At 37.0% G+C, this 23,424-nt stretch overlaps 4 protein-coding genes across 7 annotated transcripts in view; all 4 read right to left on the bottom strand.

Annotated features, from left to right (window-relative positions):
* LOC127811679 (putative ion channel POLLUX-like 2) overlaps positions 1–5,458 on the bottom strand; it is a 29,769-nt gene extending 24,311 nt beyond the window's left edge. Inside the window, exons 1-4 of one of the 4 annotated variants that reach the window (XR_008025774.1) lie at positions 5,182–5,458; positions 4,277–4,353; positions 779–906; positions 310–584 (exon numbers count right to left, since the gene is read on the bottom strand). Coding sequence is in view for 3 of the 4 variants with exons in the window: in XM_052351766.1 (XP_052207726.1) it covers positions 310–584; positions 779–906; positions 4,277–4,353; positions 5,182–5,267 (566 nt within the window). In the remaining variant the exon portion in view is untranslated. The remainder of the gene's footprint in view (positions 1–309; positions 585–778; positions 907–4,276; positions 4,354–5,181) is intronic. The other 3 variants (XM_052351766.1, XM_052351767.1, XM_052351768.1) reach the window with 3 other exon arrangements.
* Positions 5,459–7,858: 2,400 nt separating this feature from the next.
* LOC127812044 (serine/threonine receptor-like kinase NFP) lies at positions 7,859–10,876 on the bottom strand. The gene is made up of 3 exons (XM_052352322.1): positions 9,625–10,876; positions 8,945–9,283; positions 7,859–8,569 (listed from the first exon to the last, which is right to left on the bottom strand). The coding sequence occupies exons 1-3, from the start codon at positions 10,756–10,758 to the stop codon at positions 8,171–8,173; spliced, it is 1,872 nt and encodes a 623-aa protein (XP_052208282.1). The 5' UTR covers positions 10,759–10,876; the 3' UTR covers positions 7,859–8,170.
* A 4,523-nt stretch (positions 10,877–15,399) lies between these two features.
* On the bottom strand, positions 15,400–16,707 carry LOC127811236 (CBL-interacting serine/threonine-protein kinase 7-like). Its single transcript, XM_052350944.1, has one exon. The coding sequence runs from the start codon at positions 16,705–16,707 to the stop codon at positions 15,400–15,402; it is 1,308 nt and encodes a 435-aa protein (XP_052206904.1).
* Positions 16,708–20,409: 3,702 nt separating this feature from the next.
* On the bottom strand, positions 20,410–21,818 carry LOC127812047 (CBL-interacting serine/threonine-protein kinase 7-like). Its single transcript, XM_052352327.1, has one exon. The coding sequence runs from the start codon at positions 21,763–21,765 to the stop codon at positions 20,476–20,478; it is 1,290 nt and encodes a 429-aa protein (XP_052208287.1). The 5' UTR covers positions 21,766–21,818; the 3' UTR covers positions 20,410–20,475.
* Positions 21,819–23,424: the final 1,606 nt, after the last annotated feature.

The raw sequence follows: 23,424 nt of genomic DNA, 5'->3' as shown, positions 1-23,424 counted from the left end.
AGAAAAGTAAAGTGCAAGTGCCCTAAAAACAAACATTAAAAAGAAAATCAAATATTGTCTGTGTTTACAAGGATTCATGGCATAACCAATGAACATAAAAAGCTGCCAATTCATGAAACTTTGTGCATAATGGAATTGTGGTGTGCCCCTCCTAAAATCAGTCAACTATAGCAACTCTCATGCATTATACATCTTACATTACAGAGAAAGATAGACTAGCAGGTACCTCATTCAAATGCATGACACTTTTAGCTCTTATCAATAGATAGGCAAAAATGATTGAAGAATACCACTACTAGTCTTACTTACGTGGCAACATTCCTCTCAAGTTGGAGGTTGAATAAATAAAGTAACCTTGCAAGACTCCAGCTAATATCTCGCAATGAGGGCAAAGATACATCCAGCCGAAGAGGAGTGGGTTTATTCAAGGAAGTAGACATACAAGCAAAGGGTGAAGTTTTGGCAGCCAGGGAAAAAAGTATATCTTGAGCCACTTTTATCAATCTATTCACAAAGTCTAATTGCAGCATTCTGAGGATGGAATAAGATGAAATGGACGCTATCAGGAGTTTTACATGAAGACCCTGCAAGAAATATCATCTTCAGCACACAATCAAGGCATCCCAAATGAGTCAACTTTATAAATCAGAAAAATTATTGATCTCTTTCTTCAAATTCTAAAGCATTATGATAAACATCTACTTCTTAACTTTTTCAGAATACATGTTCACTTTTAAACTTTTTTTTTTTATTCAGCTGCCTCTCATTTAGTTCTCACCTGCTTACCAATGATACCATATTTTGGGTGCAATCTTGAGTCATTAGCCTGAAAGTTGTCTGAAATATTCATGCTCATAGGAGAGTCCAGCTCACAAAACGTTCGTCTAAAATTAGCCTCCCATTGCCCTGGAGAACAATATATATATATATATATATAAACAAATAAAGAACAATGGAAGGTCAATTAATCAGTGCCAAAAATATTACAGCAAAAAAGTACAACTTTGCAGATAAGAACAAAATGCAAATATCTACCAATTTAAGAAAATTTGCTCTATCAGCATTGGAGACCAATACACTCCAGAAGCAAGGGTACACTTAAAGAACATATTTTTCTAACTTTTTGAAGATTCTACCAAAATATATCTTATACTCACTTTCCATACATCTTTTTTTACTTCTTTGGTTCAAGAAGCTCGTGAAGAATTGCTAGTCAAGAATTTGGTTTTTTTTCTTTTCAAAAACCTGTCAAAAGTGGAATAACTGAAGCAACTAGGATGAACAAGTACATGCCTAAGGTTTAAAAGGTAGAGAAGCAAAAAGCATCCTACAAGGATGACAACAATCATTTGCATGGAAATCAAACCTGACATGCATCACTGCAAAGGGTGCAAGTGCAAAACAAAAAGAACAGAAACTCATAGGGCCAACTCAACAGGAAAAGGTCATGATTAAACAAAAGCTACATGGGCAGTGCAAAAGAAAAGTACATTACTCTTCCGACCATTGTATCAGAACATGCCAAGAAAGACAGGAGAAAAGCTTATCTATTTATTTAACCCCAAAAAAATAGAAACCAAGAAATGAATAGTGCCCGTCGTGAAGACCAGAAGTTTAGATGTGATGAAGAGAAGAGAAGAAAATGCGTGCATGAAGACTAAATACAGGGAGTAAGGCATAAGATAGCAAGACAGCAAGCAGGAGAAATAGCAAATCAAATGACAATGTAAATCTAGCAGCAGGATGATTACTAGACCATCAATATTCTGGTTAAGGATCCAATGGTAGGAAGATTGTGTCATGTACCTAGGCTATGAAGGATTGTACCATAGCTGTAGGCGGGGGGGGGGGGGGGTTGTACCTAGGTGGTGGTAACCAAATGTTCTAGAAAGTAGAAAAGGTGGCCAGGTGGATGTACAGGGGATTCCCTCGCTGTACTCGGTATAAAGGCCTATTGAGCCTTAACCAAATTATCATGCAATCAATACAATTTGTCTGAATTTCTCTCACGATCTCTCTTCTCTTTCTCTCTCTCTCTTGTTCTTTCTCTTACCCACTCTCTGTTCTTCTAAATTCCCCCCATATTCTTCTAATTTCCACCTCAATTCTTCATCCAATCTCACCAAAACAGTGAGAATTCCCTTGTCAGACTCAGAGATCTGAAAGATTGTACTTCATGAAGCCAATCCAAACTACATTTGTTAGCTGTCACTCTGATCCCACTTGTTAACTATAGTCTGACACATTCTCAGGGGTAGGTGTAGGGTGAGCGGTTTTAAAGCAGATTCTCCATTCATTAGATGGAGAGGATCACCAAGATTTTGTGATCCACTACCAAACTTTTTCAAATTTCAAGAGCCCAGATTGAATCAGCATTGATATGCTGATTTGATCAAAGCTCTCTTATTGAATTTCTCATTCAATGAGCATTCTCAATATTATGCCTTGAAGAGGACTCAAGCCTCCATGCTCTTTAGCATAAGATTTTGAGTCTCGCATTGATAGGGAATAAAAAAAAACATAAAAATAAATTATTTAACACACAAAAAATCAAAATTAGAGACATACAAATTTAACATGGTTCAGCAAAATGTACATGTCCATGGCCAAAGAAAGAACAGAAATTTACTACGTGAATAATGAATTACAAAAGAGAAAAACTACCTCACTCTCAATCCCAAAACCAAAAAACACCAAAAATGCTAATCTCATTGAGATTTATCATTTAACATCTTGCCACCATCTAAGAATTCAATACGCGACTCTATTTATAGAGAGAATATGATAGATTAGAAATCCAAAATTCACTGAATTTCAGATTGGGTACAGAAATCCTATCTGTACCATACTTTTCCAAATTTGAATTCAAGGAAATCTCAACAACGTTAGGTAGAACATCACAACATATGGGTGACAACCAACAAGGGATATTACTTCAGGATATATCAGTGGCAACAAGAGATATGTGACATAATAGAATAAAGAACGTCTTCATCAGTGGAGTTCTAAATTTCTTTTTCTATTTTTAGATAGTAGCGGAATGCTATGTCAATAGCACGGCCAATATGATGAAAAGGATATTGATACTAGGGACATGATGGAAAAAGAAACTAAATTAGGAGGTGCAGTAGGTCTAGGTTGGACAAGTGATTCAAATTTGGGTAGGTCTATAAGATGCCACAGGTTCAAGTCTAAGATGCATTAGGTATAAGATGCCATATGTTCAAGTCTAAAGGCAACTGAATTGGACAAGTGATTCAAAGTTGGGTGGGTCTTTGATTATCCCTCCCCTCCCATCTCTAGATTAATGGGGATAAGTGGTGGTCTGGTAGATTTTAATCTATAGGATTATCTACTATGAGCAACAGACTAGGGAACACACTTTGCACAATGTGTTAACAAAAAGCAAAATATGTGTGTGCACCATTAAATTGCACAAATGCATGCACACACATTTTAATTTAGCATATCAATGAAAATAAGAACCTGAAAGGTAAACCAGATCCAACCTTCTCAAGTCTGGATTGAGACAGGATGCAGAAGATACTTCACTTCCTTGGGCAGATGGCAAGAAAAGGCACATTTTGTCAAGTTCCTAATTCCTTTTGTCTAATCAAGGACTTCCCGTGTGCAAATAAACAGCATCATAACTCACATGGGCATTTACACCAATGATTGCCCATAAATGCATTCCCACCATCAAATACATGTTAGGATTTAGCACTGTGCATTGATGTCCATGGAAATTCACATATTTTTATTTACTGAGATTCTATTATTTACAGTAATAAATTTCATACTTCTCAAGAGATGTCTGCTAATGAATATTGACCTCTTCAGATCAAACTAAATTCAAGAATAATCACAAACCTTAATTCAGTTACTCTTGTATGTATGGTTGAAATTATGTCAACTAACCACTTTTTTAACAGCTAATATTCACATAAGGAACCACGTGGCATCTTTATTAAAATTCAACTTCACCTTTACTCCCAAACCCCATGGTAAACCTGATTGAGTATTGCCAAAAAACCAAAGGTTTGTAACTAAGCTTTGGTGAGCTGGACATAAACCTTTAGATAAGCGTTAGCCAGAGATTGCACTACCTGTCTTAATATGTGCTCATTATGTATGCCATGATTCATGTCATATATGTGCAAAGTTCCCGACAATTGAAAATGCCATGCCTTTCCAATCAATGTTCCACTACCAGGAGAAATTTCTGAAAGGACAAACAGGCAAGCCTGCTACAAGGTAAAACCTGCACAAAACATACCTCTATTGTTCTTTGGCAGATTTCCCACATGTAAATCTAAAGAATTGATCCACCAACATGGGCAGGGTGCTGATTGCCTGAAAAGTATCTCTAAAGTCAGAAGATTCCAGCTCTCAAGTGAATTCAGTTTTAAGTTCAAACACAAACTACCTCAACAAGATTTTTCCTAAGAATGAGCACGTGAAAGTGTTTGCCATGGTAATCTTGAAATGCAAATTCCGTGATGCATTCTGTTTTAATCCTATCACTTGTATCATCATAGTATGTATGTACAATGATGTCATTGATGCATAAGGTGATAAGTTGAGACTTGTAAAACTAAGAGGAAAGAATAGCTTTGGAAGAAAAAATATGATTCATTTGCTGAAATATACAATCACGATTCAGAAGGATTGCAGATCTTCCAAATAAATAGTTTCCAAATCTAGCATATTTTACCATATCCTTCTCCTAGATTAGAAACAAAACTGCAAACACTATGCATGCACTAGAAAATGCAAAAACTATGCGCATTATTTGAAATAGTTTCCAAGATACATCTCGAATATAACAATCTACGGCCACTCGAATTCCATGGCTTGAATTCGTTCAACTTGCCAATTAAGAGTTCAAGCAACACAAATTCGTCAATGCAGGGAAAGACCAATCATCACCCCGTGGAATCCATTACTTTCAACTCTTTCACATACTCTCCACTTCCAATTATCTGTCATGCATCTATTCCGCACGTGTATTGAGTCCGATTATATGCGTATTGCATATCCATACACAAACATAAGCCGGTGCGTTTAGGCACATACGTGGGAATAAATAAGCCTGTGCGCGCGTTGGATCATCAAATGCGCAAGCGAAAACTGTTAATTGAAAATGAGAGACGAATAAAGAAAAGAAGCAAGATGAATGACCTTACTAGAGTCGGAAAACGCCGGCCGAGCCTCGAAACCGGAGGCGGAATCGGAATCCGTGACGGCGAGCTATGCAAGCGAAGCATCGCTCTGTTCTCTCTCCGTCTACTGTTTTGGAAGTCAAATGGATGAAGACAGAGAGAGTTTGATCCAGAGCGGGGTGGTTGAAAACTAGGATAGTTTAATACTATGGATCGTGCGAAAGAGAAATCTTCTTTTGCTCTCTCTCTCTCTCCGTCTCCCTGAATGCGACTACAGAGCGACAAAACGGCACTCCTTCCTCGGTTCCTCTCTTAACGTGTTGCTTAGAGGCTGTTTGGCTTACCGTTTTTTATTATAGTTTTAAGTTAATTAGTAGTTAGTATAAAAGTTATATAGTATTTAAGTTAATAGTGTGTTTGGATAAATATACTTTTAAACTGTCAATTAATAATTATATATTTGGTTTGTAAAATATGATAAGTTGTCAAAACTTGATAAAAAGACTAAAATAGACATGATGTTAAATAATACAAATAAAATTTATAAAAATATTATTTTTAATAAAAAATTATAAATTAATTTATAAATATTAGATAAATTATACTTAATTATTAAAAAATATATTAATATAATATATATACATATTTTATTTTTTTCTTAAAAAATATATATTACTGTTAATATATATACAATATATATTTCCATTAATATATATGCAATATTATATACAATATGCAGCGATGGCTGACCCAGATGTAGTGATGACCGACCCAACACGACCCAGATGCAGCGATGGATGACCCAGTTGGAATCAGATGCAGCGATGACGACAGCAGATCTATAACAGATGCTGCAATGGCCCGACCTAGCTGGACAACGGCGATGACAATTATGGAGGAGGGACGACGGCAGCAGCAGCGGCAACGACAATAATGGCTGAAGCAGGAAGATGATGGGTATTAAAGGTAAAAGAGTATTTTACTTGGTTAACGAGAAAGCATTTTGTGCAAAAGATTGAGGGTACCAATTTTTGTAAAACGCTATTATAATAATTTTTTAGTTATCTAGCGTTTATACTGATTATTATTGCCAAACACTTAACTAGAAAAATATTATATAGCTTATAAAGTGCTTATACAGTTTATAAATTGTCAAACTACTAAGTCAAACAGCCTCTTAATGTACTTCGGCAAACGCACTTTGAATTCGAACTCGAGAACTGGAAAAATGGCAGAGTGGACTTCCACAAAAAAACCCATTACCTTTTCAGATCGAACAAGGGGAACAATTTGATTTCCATAGTTATTATTTTTTATTTTACTATTTTAATTAAAAAATAATAACTAAAATTAGGTTTACAATTCAGACTTATCAAAACGGTGTTGCTTTGATTAAAGGGGACAATATTCTATTTTTATTACTCTTTCTCTCTTCATAAAAAATGACGTTGTTTTAATTAAAATAATATTATTTTATCAATTTTTTTTATTCTTCAATCTCTCTACTGGCGTTTCTTTTCTCTTATTACAATCACCTTCTTTTGCAAAGTTAACAGGCTATAAAGACCGGTAGATTCAAAGCCAACTCAAGAGATAGACTAATAAGGCATGTGTCTGGGCCTCAAAATAAGAGAGACACAAAATAATGAAAGCTATTGAAATAAAATAATTATTTTTATTTTTTATTAAAGAGTTGGAGCCCCTAAATTAATAATGGACTATGACATCATTTTAGTCAAAATAACGCCATTTTAATAAATTTAAACTTCATCTTCTTTTATAATAACTGATTTTACCTATTTAAAAATGGGGACGAAAATTTTATTAGAAACTAACGTGGATAACATTATTCAAGTACGCTTAAATTATATATTTTATTAATAATAATATACATGTCACAATCAGATTATTTTAATAACGTTTTGTGTATAAAAATATAATTTTTCATTTTGTAGTGGGAAAGTTTGTGGGGGAAATGATGATAAGCACCTACACGATCACGCGCAATTCACCGCTGGATCATTGGTTGATAAATTGATCTGGTGGTCACCGTCACCCCACCAATCTCCCCTTGCTCTTGTGGTCACCCGAGTAAGCAGGGATTCGTACAGGGCATAAGTCAAATAATTGAATTCACATTAATAACTCTTTATTCTACATAGTAAAATAGACTCCCCCGGTGTAAGTCTCCCAAAAACCCCTTCATTTAGGTTTCATAAAGACCCACCCAAATACAGTTTCAGTCGAACCAACTTTTGAAATTAATGACTTGAAAATTGAAATTAGGGTGTGTTTGATTGCATATTTTTTTCATAGAAAATGGTCAATTTTCATTCAAATTCTAGCTTTTGAAATATTTGATTGACCAAAATTTTCAAGTAATTTATTTTCTCACTTTCAGTCATGTGATGCCCATTTGCCACTTTTGTTGGAAAACATTTTCTTAGAGGGAGATTAGAATTGATTTTCTAGAGAAATGAAAAATTAACCTAACTAAAATCTTGAGCGAGAGATAAGGCGATCGAACGAGAGACAGCAAGCGAGAGGCAGGGAAAGCTCAGCTAGTGAGGCGATGGCGATAGGGGAAGCCCAACAGCGATGGCGAAGGAGGAAGCTCGGCAGTGATGGCGATTTTTATAAATAAATCTTCCATATATCAGTTTCAATTTTTATAAATAAAGATGACCTCCCACGAGTACACAAATTTGTTTTATATAAATTACTTGAATATTTTTTTTATTTTTGGATTAAAACTGGTTTATACATCAGATAATTTGCATAACCAGGAAAGAGGCTGCGCCCCTAATTATTGAATTTCAAACTGCTACAGACGTGAAGATACTCTCTCATAGTTATTAATTTATTTATTGTTGTAAAACCGCACTTGTTAACATGTCCAAGTGAAGTCTGGATTGTAAAGTTGAGAACAAGACTGATGAAACGATGGACCCCGCCATTTAATTTCCATTTTCCGTAACCAGACCGCCATGGCGGACGACGCTCAAAGCTTATCGGGCCGGAACCTGGCGGGGCGAGAGGCCTTCATCGGAGATATCGAAGAAGAAATCCTCGCTCTTGCAGAGGGCATAAACGATGTCCACCATGCTGGGCCTCTTGGAAGGATCTCTGTTCAAGCAAGCCATCGCAACCGACATCACGCTCATCACGCTCTCCCAAGAGAAAGAGTCCTCCAGAAGCCGCGGGTCTATCCACCCCTTCAGCCTCCGCTCCTTCCTCTTCTCGTCGCTCCCCTCCATGATTCCGGCCGCCGACGCCGACAGCAGCTTCCCGTCCTCGTCAATGGCCTCCCTCCCCGCCACCAGCTCCAGCAGCACCACCCCGAACGAGAACACGTCCATCTTGGTGGACACGATGCCGTCGGCGAGATATTCCGGCGCGATGTAGCCCTGATGTTAAGATTGAATTGGGATTAAATTTGAATCATTAATATTCTTCCTTCAATTCAATACAAAATATATAAATCATGAAAATGATTAATCAACTAGTTAGATCGACAAATGAAGACAAGATTAAATTCTGCTTGATTTTTAAGAATGAAAAAGTAAATGGGGATAAAATTATAATTTTGTTGTAGGCCAAAATGAGAAGCCAGAGTGAGGGAAACTACTAGTCACTCAGTCGATGTTGGGTGACCACTCTCATCACTTATTGAGCGAAATGATATAATTTCAACCAACAAAAATAGATTAGTCATTTCACCATCCATTTTTGAACAAAAAAAATCATTGTTATTCATTCAGTTCCAAGCATTCGGACTTCACCTGGGTTCCGACGATGTGCATGGTTATGGCGTTGCAGCCGGACTTGGCCAGCCCGAAGTTGGCGATTTTGGCTCGCAGGTTGGCGTCGAGGAGGACGTTGCTGCTCTTGATGTCTTTGTGAACCACGCGAGGCCTGGTGTGTTCGTGGATGTACTGGAGGCCATTGGCAACGTCAACGGCGATTCTCAGCCTCGTTTTCCAGTTCAGCTTCTCGCTCTTGTTGCCGTGCAGCCACGAGTGGAGGCTGCCATTTTCCACATACTCGTAGACCAAGTAGCAGTTTGCGTCATCTGGGTCTATGCAGAAGCCTTCCAGCCTCACCAAATTGCCATGGTTGATCTTTAACAAGAAGAAGAAAACTAGTTATTCTTTAAGACACGCCTTCGTGATCCTTTGATAAATTTATCCTAATGGCAGTTTTAATAATTAATAAACGAAGGACTGAAAAATGATCAAGACTAGTTTGAGACCAGACATGATTAGCTGTATATCAAATTAAGAGCTTAATTATTAGTACCTAAGCATAAGACAGAATACCCACCTAATTTTGTACTATTCACAAGGAAAATTTAATATATGCAGTGATGTTTCTGTCTTCTGATCTCTTTTATGATTTCCCCTTTTAATTATTAATCTACAAAAACAGAGCAAACAGAGTAGTTTTGTGAATTTGATGTTACCTTCTGCAAGATCTTGAGTTCTTCAAAAGCATTCCACTTCATCTTCTTGATGGCGAAGACCTCTCCATCAATGTAACCTTTATACACGGACCCTTGAATCAGGCATTTCTGGTCGAACCCATCAGTCGCGTTTCTCAGTTGCTCAATGTCGTACAATTTATACTTATCCAAGCAATCCGAAACATCGGTCAGTAAATTCGGATTCACCTCTTTCACCTTCCCCTTTCCCTCTCCCCCTAGTTGCTGCTGAACCTTCATCAATTCTTCTCTTTCCTTTTCCTTCTTCTTAAACAAAGACTCTCTGTAGAACCAAAATCCACCCACCAAAATCAAAACAACCGCGCAAATCCCCAACCCAATTCCCAATCCAATCACCGCACCTTCATTGTCATCGTTATCATTAGGAGCAGAAACAGTATTATTTGGCTGGGTTATATTGGGAAGCTTTGAAACTGGAATGAAGATCGTCTCAAAATTTTGAGTTCTGTTTCCATTAACGTCCACAATAGATTGTACGGTCGATCCAAACCTGGAGGCAACGGAGCTTAAGTTATCAGAAGGCTGATAAACATAGGTGATGAGAAAATTGGTCTGGTTGAGCTTCTGGGCGGCGGTGGGGCACTTGCAGAAGAGGGGGAAGATGATTTTATCGCCGACTTCGAGCTTCGTTGGGATGAAAGTGGGGTTGACGACTTCAACTGACTGGTAGGTGGTGAGGTTGAGAAACATATTTGTGGAGACCAAGTAAAAGGTGTTGCCGGACATGATGGTGTAGTTGATGTTGGCGTAAGAGAGGCTGAGGGAGGCGTTGACGGCGTTGCAGGAGCAGGTGATGGGCACGAAGAGGGGCTCGCCGACGTCGAGGGGAGCGGCGGGGGAGGAGATGTTGCTGGGGTTTGAGATCATCAGGCGGCTGACGCCGAAGAGGTCGGCGATGGAGGCGAGGTCGAGGAAGTTTGGGGACGTGGCTCGGTAGAAGACGTAGGTATGGCAGGGGCTGACCGTCTGGTTGGCGCGGCATGGGTAGCCCTGGGTGCTCGGCTCCTGGCCATGGACATAGCAGCCACGGTAGCATAAGATGCAGAAGAGGTAGAAGAAGAAGAGCAGCCGTGGAGAGAGAGATTTGGTTGTCATCTTAATTTGATCCGTTTCTCATAGTACTTGTTCTAAGACCCGAAAGTAAATATAAATATATATATATATATATATACATAGATAGAGAGAGAGAGAGAGAGAATTGAGAGTTCTCCTGATTGAAGGATGCTGGTTCTGATCAAAGATGCTTGTATCTTTCTTTTGCCGTGTTGACCTTGACCCATTAATGGCCCATCCATCCATACGCACTAAATGTACACATATTTTAATTGATCTAGTTTATTCAGTTAAAAATAGAAATATTAGTGTTAAAAATCAAAAATCAATTTCCCATATGATATCAAAACTGAATTAATTAAAATTAATTTACCGTTATTAAAATCTAGTTGAGACCAGTAGTAGTACTTAAATGTGCCCTAACAAGTGAACATAATGGCACAATAGACGTGGCGTAATATTCAATTTTAACTTAGTAGTAGTAGTAGTAGTAGTAGTAATACTCGCTCTCTAATTGCTAATCTAGGAAGAGGTACACACACAGCCGCCGCGACCCCCGAGTAGTCTTTTAAAACCATTTGCTATATCTATCTTGTCGTTTCATCAAGGTGATCAGGTTGCAGTAGTTGAGCATGGTTTCATCAGTTGGACCATTCTAACAAGTGGACGACCCACAGCCCTTAAGACATGTCTCTTTCCCACTCAGGACAGGAGGAATAGATTTTATATTTTCTCAAATTTCCACGAAAGAATTTCAATTTTCAACCCAAAACAGCTGCAAGTTGTAACCTTGTGCTTTTGGTTATATTTACGTAATATTATAATAATTTAATTATATTAATATATTATATTTTAAATCCTAAATATACCTAAATATCTTTTGTGAAAGCAGAGCCATCCGAGGTTGAAGTTGCGCGCAATCTGTTACTGGGACTGGGACTCCTCCGCACGCCACTGGCCACCGCCGCTTCTAAGTCCTGCACGAAGACTATTACCCCCATTTCACGCAGACGACTCCAATTTCTTCCCGTGATAACGAGTCCATTCTCTTTCTCCACCATTAGTTCATTTTGGACCCGTTTATTTTTTTATTAAATTAAATAAATATAATATTTATTGTATCTAATAAAGTTAACCCAACCTCAAAGAAATAGATCAAAACAGCTATCGATAAAAAAAAAAATTCAGAAAAATAAATCATGTGATTGCGATTGAGAAATTAAGAGATAACTGAGTAATCTTACCCGAAAGTCTCTCTCAGACATTCGAAAGACTCTCTTGAGACCTCGCATGTTACTCGACTACTATAATTCGAGAGACTCTCGTGAGCAACTAAAACTTATAACTCTTTCTCCCAATTATGCGAGAGTTCCTTCCGTAAGACTACAAATTTCTAAATAACTAATCTCTAAATACTATTTATGTAAGACCGTGAATAACAAAATTCATCTTACCTTTAATATTCTCTTACAAATTTAAAAAATAGTTTAAAATATCCGTCGATAATTGTGGCTCTCCCTTCACCTATGAGTCTCTTCTCCTTTATAAATAGAAAACTCATACTCTAAGTAAAGATATGCTCATAATTTAACTCAAACATTAACTCTATTTGCTTTTCATACTTCAAGCACGAGACTAAACTAAACATCAGAGAGTATGTGAGTGACTTCACCCACACCCTTAACTAGTTTTTATCACTGTAGATCATTCAGAAACTATACCTAAGATACTTTTTCACATAAAAAAATTATTATTGTATTTTAACAACAATAGTATTCTTAATTCACTTAATCGAACTAGTCTAATTATCATAAGTCATAATTATGGTATTAACTGCCACCATAAAATAATTAAATAATTTAGTATTCATTATGTAACATACACACAAGAAAAAAAAAAAATCAACAATATGCCTTCATCATGGGCAAAGAAATAAAAGCAAATCATAATACAAATAATGAATTATAAAAAATAAATAAATTATCTCGTCACATCCCAAATCCCTAAAATGCCAATCTCCCAATCCAACTGAAATTTAAATTTTATATTAGAAAAATAAAACAGAGATATCGAGTCAAAAAATACCTTTTTATGTTTTAATTCAGACTTTTCCTAGCACGTGCTCTTGACCCATGAAATAACTGGTTCTGTTGTTTCATGATAATCTTCCAATGAAGTTAGGGATACTTTCACTAAGACTCCTGAGCAAGCGATTAAGGTAAAGATGTCATTTCTTGTACTAAATTTTGCTTAATTTTCAACCTCAACGTCCATTCTTTAATTTTTTTTTTTTTTTTTTCAGATAGTGCAAGTTCTGGTAGGGACTCTTTATTTATTTATTATTTTTTTTAGAAAGTGGAAGTTTGGAGAAATGATGCTCGTGGATATTTTAAGAGGATGATTAAAAAATTAAAAAATATTTATACGTAGTTATCCGTTTGTGTCAACTCTATAAATTTAGAGAGAGCCAAATGTTAATTAGGTGTAATTTTTTGAAATAAATTTGATGTGTTAGGGATATAAGGTCATTAAAAGGCAAAAAATCGCTACAAAAGATAACCCAAATCAAGAAAAGAATAAGGCAAAAAAATAGTCTTTGAGATATTGAAAATCGTTCACATATTGAGAAATTGTTAGATCCTTGGCGACATTCTTCATGGACAAGTACTAACAAAGTGCAAATATGATGGATTTTGGCATTCGAAAGTTTTTATGAGAATTCCGTAAATGATAGGAATTATCTATAAGAGTCATAATCTTTGTTGATCTCAAAATATTATGAATGTTTATTGCGAACCCCCATGCTCTTTTATAAATTGATGAGTCATCGTTCCAAAAAATATATAATTTTTTATGCTAACTCTAATATTACTTATAAGTTTTCAACAAATTCAAATATCTAATTTAAGTATCGAAATGTTTGCACAGAGATTATCTTGTACCCTTTGATTATTCTCTTGTTTACAAATTCAATGTGACTTGACAATGACTTTTGCAGCAAATAAATTTATTGTTGTATTCAAATGACAACAAAATCTAAATCAAACATCTTAGCTTGATTTGAGTTCTTCGATTAATGCATTCCAGCATGTAAAATAATTCTAAGATATGTTAATATTAAAGTCCTAATCCTAAATAATAAAAGAGAATATAATCAAAACAAGCACGAATAACACATAAGATTTATAGTGGTTCACTCTCAATCTGAGAGCTATATTTATTATTGTCGTTGCAAGTTTTTTTATTATAATCGAATGGAAGATTACAAAAATACACACCAATACTCTCTAATAACCACCCTAATATAAGCAAAAATTAGGGCAACACAAATACATATGAAAACTCAAAATTACCCTTGTTATAAAATTATAAGGTTAATATGTGTCAAGATGATAATTAGGCTCCACACACTAACGAGATATGTTAGCCACTCTATTATCAATTAATACAATTAGATCATACACATTGTATGCAAAAATTAAAAAAAAAAAATGAAACAATTTTGATAGGTTTCCATCTCAACAAACTTGCATTCGTAATCCTCACAATTCAATCAACTAGTGAAAATGTAATTTTTACAAGAATAAAACTGTAAATTCTCCTAATTCTCACAATTCTAGATAATTTGGGTATCTCCTCTCAAATAATATCAACTACTAAAATGTGACCCGCACCTTTCGACCCTAATAGTCTTTCTAATATTGAATTATGAAAAGATGAAGGTTAAAATATAAATCCAAAAAGGTTGAAAAAGTGATACTAAAGATTTTAACTTGATTTATAATAATCAAACTAAGAAAGCAAAGAACTAATAAAGAGGAAACAAAAAGAATTGGCCCAAGATGACAACTGCTTTGGGTTCTCGGACCGAAGCAAAAAATTCATGGCTGCTGCACCATTTTGGGCCACCATCTGGAATTGGGCCAGGGTTGACATACAATGTTTATTTCGGGTTCTCAACCTGACTTTGGGCCACATGAGAAAATGTTGGCGGGTTGAAAATATGCTTTTCTTTTAAAATGTGATATTATGATAAAAAAAAAAACATCAATATAACATGGTAATATATAGAATTATTTTGTAATAATTCGAAATAACTACTATAAAAGTAAATTGTTTTTCAATAAATAATTAGATTATAAAAGAAACACACCTTATATTATATGAAAATAAAGATGTTTTTCATTTGTTTAATGAAATGCAATTTCGTGGAGAAAGAAGGGTAATAGATTGTGTTGTTATAATTGCATCAAATAATAGGGTAATATAGTGTATTGTTATAATTGAAAAGCATTACCCTATTTACATCATATTGCATCAAATAATAGGGTCATATATTGTATTTCTATAATACGGTAATGTAGTTGTATCATTATAATTGAAAAAACAAACTATTCTGGGCTGCATTTTATTGGAAACTCGGTTTGTGTGTTACATATCCACACTCACAAAGCAATATTAGTCTTGTAATTTATAAGGACATTAATATTATTCAGATGTCCATGATTAATCTGTACTAGGACTAGGCAACCACTGAACAAAATTGAACCATTTCATTTAATTACATATGTAACAGTTAGTAATTAAACCATTTACAAGTGTACATTGTGAACCCTATATATGTAAATATACAGATATTTTATACTGCCATCCCAAATTACACCAGCCTTAGAAATGTGTCTTTCAAGAAACTTCTTTGTTCCAAGAAAGAGCTATGCCTTCCAGCCCACCTCTGAATTCCTCCTCCTTAAACTCCACTCCGGCGGCGTCAGCGATCTTCACCACCACCACCACCAGCTCCGGCATCAGCATTAAAATTTCCGCCATAAGAACTGGCTGTCCCCTCACAAACCCTCTTATTCTTCCCCCCACTTTGTCCACCTTGCACCCCATCTTCTCGCCCACTTCAGCCATTCTTTGCTCTATGGCCTCCACCGATGCTTTTGATATAAACCTTCTCTCTCTGTAGTTACTCATCGATGGCAAGACAAGCCCCTCCAACCCAGTGGACATACAATTGATCAAGTCGAAAGCATTCATGAAGGTCGATGGGGGTGCAACTTGGGGTATACCATCCCCATGAAATGGATGGTAACCATGAAAACTGTCTAATGAAAGTGATTTCCTAAACCAGGGATGAGCCATCAAGGTTTCGAGGCTCATTCTAGAACTCGGACTCGGTTGCAGCAATCTCCTGATAATGGATTTTGCTTCCTTCGAAACCCAGCTGGGAAATTGGAAATCTTGGCTAAGCATTCTTAGGTACATAGTGGGGATGCCGTAGGAGTCGTCGAAAGGGAGATAACCCACCAGGAAGGCGAAGAGAATCACGCCACAGGACCAAGCGTCGGCCAGCGAGCCGTCGTAGCCTTGCCGGGGACTGCCGGCGAAGACCTCCGGCGCGGTGAATGCCGGCGTGCCACAGGCAGTGTGGAGCAGGCCGTCGGCGACTAGCTGTTCAGGCAGAGCCGCCAGGCCGAAATCGGAGACTTTGAGATCTCCGTTTTCGTCCAACAAGAGGTTCTGCGGCTTGAGGTCTCGATGGAAGATGCCTTTCTGGTGACAGAAGTAGAGGGCAGAGACCATCTGCTGGAAGTACCGGCGAGCCGTGGATTCCTGAAATCTGCCGCCATTGGCGGTGATCTTGGGAGTGATATCGCCTCCCTTGGCGAATTCCATGACCAGGAAGATCTTCGTCCTCGAAGCCATTACTTCTTGTATTTTCAGTATGTTGGGATGGCCCCTGACCCTGCTCATTGCTTCGATCTCCCGCAGTATCCTTGCCGCCATGTCAGCGTCCAGCGAGCTGCCTTTCTCGATCACTTTGAGGGCCACCTCAGCGCCGTCTTTGAGAGCCCTCGCGTAAAAAACTTTAGCGAAGCTTCCCCGCCCGAGTAGTCGGCCTACTCGGTACCTTTCCAACAAAACAATTTCGTTCCGTTCGGCGGCGGCGCTGGTGGAAGCAGATGGCGATGCCCTTACATTTGCCATATTCAGGCGGCGGAGGCTAATTATATGCAGATCGAGATCGAAATGGAGAGAGAGAGAGAGAGCAGTGCGAAGCTTAAAAAAGGAGAGAGTGAGTGAGACAGCCGTCGCGGTCTCATTTTTTGAGGGCTTTTATAGCGAGGTGGGGATGGACTTGATCACTCCGGTTGTATTACTTTACAGAAATACCCTCACCTTTCTTTTTTCATCCCCGCTTTGTCCTTGTTTTCAGTGGCGGCGAGCCACGCCGAGGAAGAATTAATGAGCTGTGATTGCTTTATTTCGTTCATTTTGATTTTCGATCTACTGGCTAATTGATTTTCATAGGAATTCATGAAGAGTGATGAGTTGTCTGCGTTGGGCAATTTCGACAATCTTATACTATTTGAGGCAAACCCCATAAGGTAGGGCAACGCATGCAATAGAGGAAAGTGTTAGGGTGGGAGTGAGGCTCACATGAGATAACATATAGTTGCTCGACATAAATAATATAAAATAATTATTATAATTAAACAATCTTTACAAATTAATGTAAAATTATAAAATTTATAATAATTTTATTTAGAATTAATAATTTTTTTAAAATTAACAATAAAATTGGTCACTATTATGAATTATTATTAATTTTAAGTAAGAGAATTATTTTAGGTAATATTAACCCCATTAATAATAAATTGTTTGTCCACATTACGTACAACATATATATATTTGATAATTACCACTTTAATAATATGAGAAATAATATAGTTAAATTATTAAAATTGGTATCATGTGCTATGACTCAATAATTAGTGTGATTTGAGAGTATTAAAGAAACATAATATATATAATTTAATGATATCTCTTACTCATAGAGATAAATTTAAATTTGTAGACAACTTGAGATATAAATATAGCCTTGAAATAATTGAGGTTGTGGTAATTAAGAAACTGGAATTAAGCTTCCAATAACTTCTTTATATTAACTAATATGATTTGTCACAATATGATGTTCCTATTGGTGTCAAAATTTCTTTCCAAACATACTGTGACAATTTTCGTTTGTTGGGTACAATTTGAAATTGAACTTTTTTTTTTTATATGTACATAATACAAGAATTAGCTTTGTTGTGGTTGTCTTCGTTGGAGTTTTGACTCGAATTCGTTGGAGTTTTGACTCGAATTTATAACTTTACGTTTGTTCCTTTTTTAGCGTGATTTAGTTATTTACATACGTGAGAATATTAGCTTTTATTGTTGGTATTAGTTGATAAGATGTTTTAGTCGTTTTTATAGTTAATAATTTTGTTTTTATTTGTCATTTATTAACTGAATTGATTAGACTTCTATTATATTATTGAGGTTGTTTCGTGTGACGTTTATCTTTATTTAGCATTTTTAATAGATTTGTCGGTATATACAAATTATTGATTTATTGCTCTCTTAATATTACAAAAATAAAAAGTAAAAACTTCATACTTCACCATATTTCTCATAGGTAGAGTTTTTTTATTAATAACCAAAAAAAAAAAAACTTAATTGAGAATGGGAAATGAGTAGGCACGTGACTTCCCCCCCCCCCCCCCCCCCCCCCCCCCCCCAAAAAAAAAAAAAAAAAAAGCACGGGACCTCTGCCTAAACCATTGAAAATCAGTAAAGAAAATTAAAAAATCCGGCGCAATCAGCCAGCTGCTTGGCATGGCTCAGACAGAGTAGCCGCGCCACATCAACCGGAGGGCTACCTTCGTCAAATCCCGTCAATATCCAGATGGAAAGCGTGAGCCGCTTAAAATGCTCGAAAACGTGAGCCGCTAGGAAAGAGTGGGCCCCACCCTTTTGTCCTGCTGCGCGTCACGGCTAGCATGCAGCTCGCCACGTCAATTCTTACTCACGTAGTAAAGTTGCCAGCCAAGCCGCGCAAGCTGTCCTGTCGCAACGTGCGGGAGACCGAAAACCCACTCTTGAGTGTTAACTCACGTTTTCTTTTTTAACTCTTGTAAAAATAATTTCTTATTATTAACCACGCAATGCGGATGTCACGTGACCCACGTCATATATTGAGAAATTAATTATTTGGTCGGATAATTTTTAAATCTTAATAAATGGTACGAATTCCTTTTATAACAATTATTATTATTTTGTGGCTTGTAATAAAAATTAGAAAACTAAGTGTACTTAAAATTGAGGGTAAAAAAACAAAAAAAACACAACTAAACAAGAAAAGAGAAAAAAGAATTTAATAATTCTATTTTATTCGACGTACACATGTGCATTGCGTAAGGTTCTTGACTTATGAGAAGGCGATAACTAAGTTTCGAGTTGATTTTGTCGTCTTTAACATATTTTGCATGTAAGAATTTATGATTTGTCGTCGTTTATAAGTTATAGGAAACGATTTTGAGGAATTTTGTAAAACCGTTTTCCTGAAAACTCTTACCCGCCAAATTTGTAGAATCTATTTCTAATGCAATTATATCCAACTAACTCCACAATAGTAACTAAAAATATAAAAGTACGTGTTTGTCGTTTAATTACTTAATAAAAGATATTACTTATTGTCTTTTGTATATATTTAACAAATTTGTGATAGGCCAATAGTAGTGAGAGGCCATTTAGGTCACTAGAGGTGAAGTTAGATTTATCTTTATCGAACGTATCTTATAAAATGAAAATTTTCATATATGGATGGAAGTTACTACATTTACATTTCATAAAATGAGGTGTTATGTTAAAAAAATAAACAAGTTAGGACACTACAACAAAGACAAGCTGGATCATTAGGCCAAATTTAAGGTGTATTGTACTTTAATAGCTATCACTCAAGAGATGCTTTAGGGTATCTTAGCTAGGAAACAAGTTATGTAGTTAATCTTAGCAACAAGACAAATGATATATTTTTGATTTAAGATATCACACAGACATATATATATATATATATATGTGCATGTTTATTAAATAAGGTAAATTACAAATGAGACTAGTGATCTTTTTTACTTTACAAAAATTATGTCACATTGTTATATAATCGAGATTAAAATTAAAAATTACCCATCTTAAATCGCCTCAAACCTGCTTATGGCCATAGGCCCATGACTTGATATACAAACAATGAGAAAAAAAAAAACCATCAATATAATATGCTAATATATATATATAGCATTTTTTATAATAAGTTTGTGATACATCTACGGTCGCAAGCATATGTACATATATGTATGCAATAATTTATCATCTCCTATGCTTCAACGAAGCTCAGTAATTAGTCTTTGCAGTAAGTCTCTAGTAGTACTCTTTGCTTATTCTTCTACATGAGCTAATTTCCCTTAATTATACAGAAGACAAACCAACAGAGCTTCAAGTGCAAATTGAGCCGTCTCCATCAGAGGAAACTAGTGAGCTCTGAAGTAGATATGGAGAAGACAACCAATAGATTATGAAAATGGAATGAACTTTAGAATCAAGCCATTATCGCATGGCCAGTTCATGGATGAAATAATCAACCAAAACAGCCATCACAAAAACCAAGCAATTTGGTTCATTTGGGTTAGATCGATTAATTTTTTGATCCCGAGCACAAATATTAGTTTATAGTCCTAACTTAACGTCATTCAGATCTATATCCATGAGTAAATATTTGTAAAAATTAAGACTAAATTAATATGAAACCATTTTGATAACAAGTTGTAAATCTTAATTAGAACAACAAATTAATATAGTAAACACTGCATTGCATATATATTTTACAGAAAATTTTCTACTGTCTCCATTAAAGATCTTCCAAGAAAAAGCCTTTCAAGAAACTTCTTTGTTCCAGGAAAGAGCTATGTCCTCCAGCCCGCCTATAAAATCTTCCTCCCTGAACCCCATTCTGTCGCCGTCAGTGACCTTCACCACCACCAGCACCAGCTCCGGCACCATCACAAAAATTTCAGCCACTAGAACCTCCTTCCCTTTCGCAAATCCTCTTATTATTCCCCTCCCCCTGTCTACTCTATACCCCATCTTTGCACTGACTTCAGCCATCCTGTCCTCTATGGCTTCCACAGATGCTTTCGATGTGAACCTTCTTTCGAGCTGGTTACTCGTCCTTGGATTGATAAGCCTCGACAAGTCCAACCCAGAAGACATCGAATTAATCAGCTGAAACGCATTCATGGAGGTCGATTGTTCCACTGGAGATGAAATGGAGCGAGGAATAATATCGCTGTCAAGGGAGAACAATTCCGCGAACCATGGATGAGTTATTGCGGTCTTAATATCCATTCTCGAATCGGGAACTGGTTGGAGGAGGTGCGTAATTATGAACTTGGCTTGTTTCGAAAGATATTTGGGCAATTGATAATCTTGGCGAAGGATTTTCACGTACATGGCCGGGATGCCGATGGAGTCGTCGAAAGGCAGATTACCTACGAGGAAGCAGAAGAGTATGATGCCGCACGACCAGGCGTCCGCCTTCGCACCGTCGTAGCCTCCGCAGTGGGTGGTAGCGAACACTTCCGGGGCGGTGAACGCCGGCGTGCCACAGGCGGTGTGGAGCAGGCCGTCGGCAATGAGCTGTTCGGGCAGCGCCGCCAGGCCGAAGTCGGAGATTTTGAGATCTCCATTTTCATTCAGTAGTAGGTTTTGAGGCTTAAGATCGCGGTGAGAGATGCCGTTCAGGTGGCAGTAGTCGAGTCCCGAGACGAGCTGATGGAAGTATCTGCGCGCAGTGGATTCCTTGAATCTGCCCCCGTTGGCGGCGATCTTGGTGGTGATCTCGCCCCCTTTGGCGAGTTCCATGACCAGGTATATCTTGGTCTTTGTGGCCATCACCTCATATATTTTTAGGATATTGGGGTGATCCCTGAGGCGGCTCATGGCTTCAATCTCACGCACTATTCTTGGCTCCATGGCGGCGTTCACCGTGCTGGACTTATCGATCACTTTTATGGCGACCTCAGCGCCGTCTTTGAGAGCCCGCGCGTAGTACACTTTGGCGAAGTTTCCTCGCCCCAGCAGTCGACCTAGTCTGTACTTCTCCATCAACACAACTTCTCCGGCGGGGCTGGCGGAAGGGGACGTCGCCATGGTTACTCGTGCCATATTCCTGCGGCGGCGGTGGCTTCTTGGCTGCTGCTAATTATCTGCAGAGAGAGAGCGAGAGAGAGAGGCATCAAGAAAGATCGGGGCTTTCAGGGTTTTATAGTCGTTATTCCAGAACTTTCTTCCACTGAGTCTGTTTTGACCGAAATACCCTTTTGTTTCTTCTCCACGCGAGTCGCGCGGCTGAGGAATGAGCTTTGATTGCCTGACTACAGTTCTCTATTGGCTAATTGATTTTTATAGAAGAGAATATAATCAATTGTAAATGATTGAAATATTTTTTATAATTTTGCAATAACGAGAAAAAAAAAATGATTTGACTCCCCCAAAGCCAAAGCACGTGAGCTCCAATCAATAACCAATTTACCTGCAGCCACCTTTACATAGCTCACAATTACTAGCTAGCCGCGCGAGCCGCTGGCTCCAGCTAAGCTATCAATCAATCAAAGCCCACGTGCGTCAATCCGGGGGCAACAAAAGAAATAAGACGATGAATGAAAGAAGCATGAAGGGTAGTTTGGTCACATCAGTGCCAATTTTGTTTCTCCGATCAGCTGTTTTATGTGGGGGCGGAAAAAGTGTGAAATGAGAGGGCGGGCCCCACCTTTCTTTGTCCCGTAGCGCTGCTGCGTGGCATGCAGCTGGACACCTCAGCTTTGGATCACGTGGAAAAGTTGGCGACTAAGCGGCGCCACCACGCTTTCTTCCTGGGACGCCCGCAAGATCCGCACATGAGAATGAACCCCTCCAACTCCAAGTATGTTATTTTTACTCTTCTAATCTTTTTTTTTTTTTTAATAATTTTTTACCTTTTAACTAGGCATGAGAAGTCTAAAATCACAATTCATTTAGACTCAATTTAAATGTACTATTTGATTCATCATAATTCAAAATTCAGGGATTTGATCTTTTAATTAAATATAAATAATTATACAATCTTATACAAAAATAAAATTAATCTCACGATCTCGCAATTTCCGTTGCCAAATTTGAGGGGTTTTTTTCTTCAACTTTCATTCTTTTGGGCCTAGTAGCTAAGTGTAGTGGGGATGATTTTCTTTGTTTTTTTTTGATAAATTAGTGGAGATGATTATAATCTTTTGTTGAAGAACCCTACTTGCCGTATAGTATATTTTGAAGGCAAAGATATATCCCACCAATTCTATATATAGTAAATTAATAATTAGCAAGAATTGTAATTATATTCATAATTGTCTACTTGTCGTATACTTAATAAAAGATAGGACTTTGTCACCTTTCTATTTCGTACTCAACAAATTTATAATCAAGCGATGTGAGGGGCCATGACCCTAGAAGGGAGCATTAGATGTTTTTTTGTGTCAATCTCATTGCATTTTGCATCTTATAAAATGAGGTGTTAGGTATGAAAGAAAACAACCTAAGAAACTAATTACAATCGAGACAAGCTCGCATTAAGGCCAAGTTTAATTAATTTATATTATTAATTTGAGGATTAATGGTACTTTAATAGCAGCCACTCCACAAATGATTTGGAAAAATCTTAAAAACAAGGTTTTATTATATAGCTAATTAATTATGCTGGCAACAAGACAAATGATTCCTAGTGGAATGGAAGATATTTGATGCAATTGGATTAAAATTTTCAAGATATGAACATACATGTAATGGGTATATATA

The sequence above is a fragment of the Diospyros lotus genome, chromosome 10, assembly GCF_014633365.1.
Source record: "Diospyros lotus cultivar Yz01 chromosome 10, ASM1463336v1, whole genome shotgun sequence".
Classification (NCBI taxonomy): domain Eukaryota; kingdom Viridiplantae; phylum Streptophyta; class Magnoliopsida; order Ericales; family Ebenaceae; genus Diospyros; species Diospyros lotus.
Note: the sequence above shows the minus strand (reverse complement) of the source record. Positions and strands in the feature narration are given on the sequence as shown.

Coding starts and splice junctions, on each gene's coding strand:
- LOC127812044 (XM_052352322.1), bottom strand. CDS start 10,758: ATGACAACCAAATCTCTCTCTCCACGGCTGCTCTTCTTCTTCTACCTC. Junction 9,284..9,624: donor AACTCAAGATCTTGCAGAAG/GTAACATCAAAT, acceptor TTCTTGTTAAAG/ATCAACCATGGCAATTTGGT. Junction 8,570..8,944: donor TGCACATCGTCGGAACCCAG/GTGAAGTCCGAA, acceptor TCTTAACATCAG/GGCTACATCGCGCCGGAATA.
- LOC127811236 (XM_052350944.1), bottom strand. CDS start 16,707: ATGGCAAATGTAAGGGCATCGCCATCTGCTTCCACCAGCGCCGCCGCC.
- LOC127812047 (XM_052352327.1), bottom strand. CDS start 21,765: ATGGCACGAGTAACCATGGCGACGTCCCCTTCCGCCAGCCCCGCCGGA.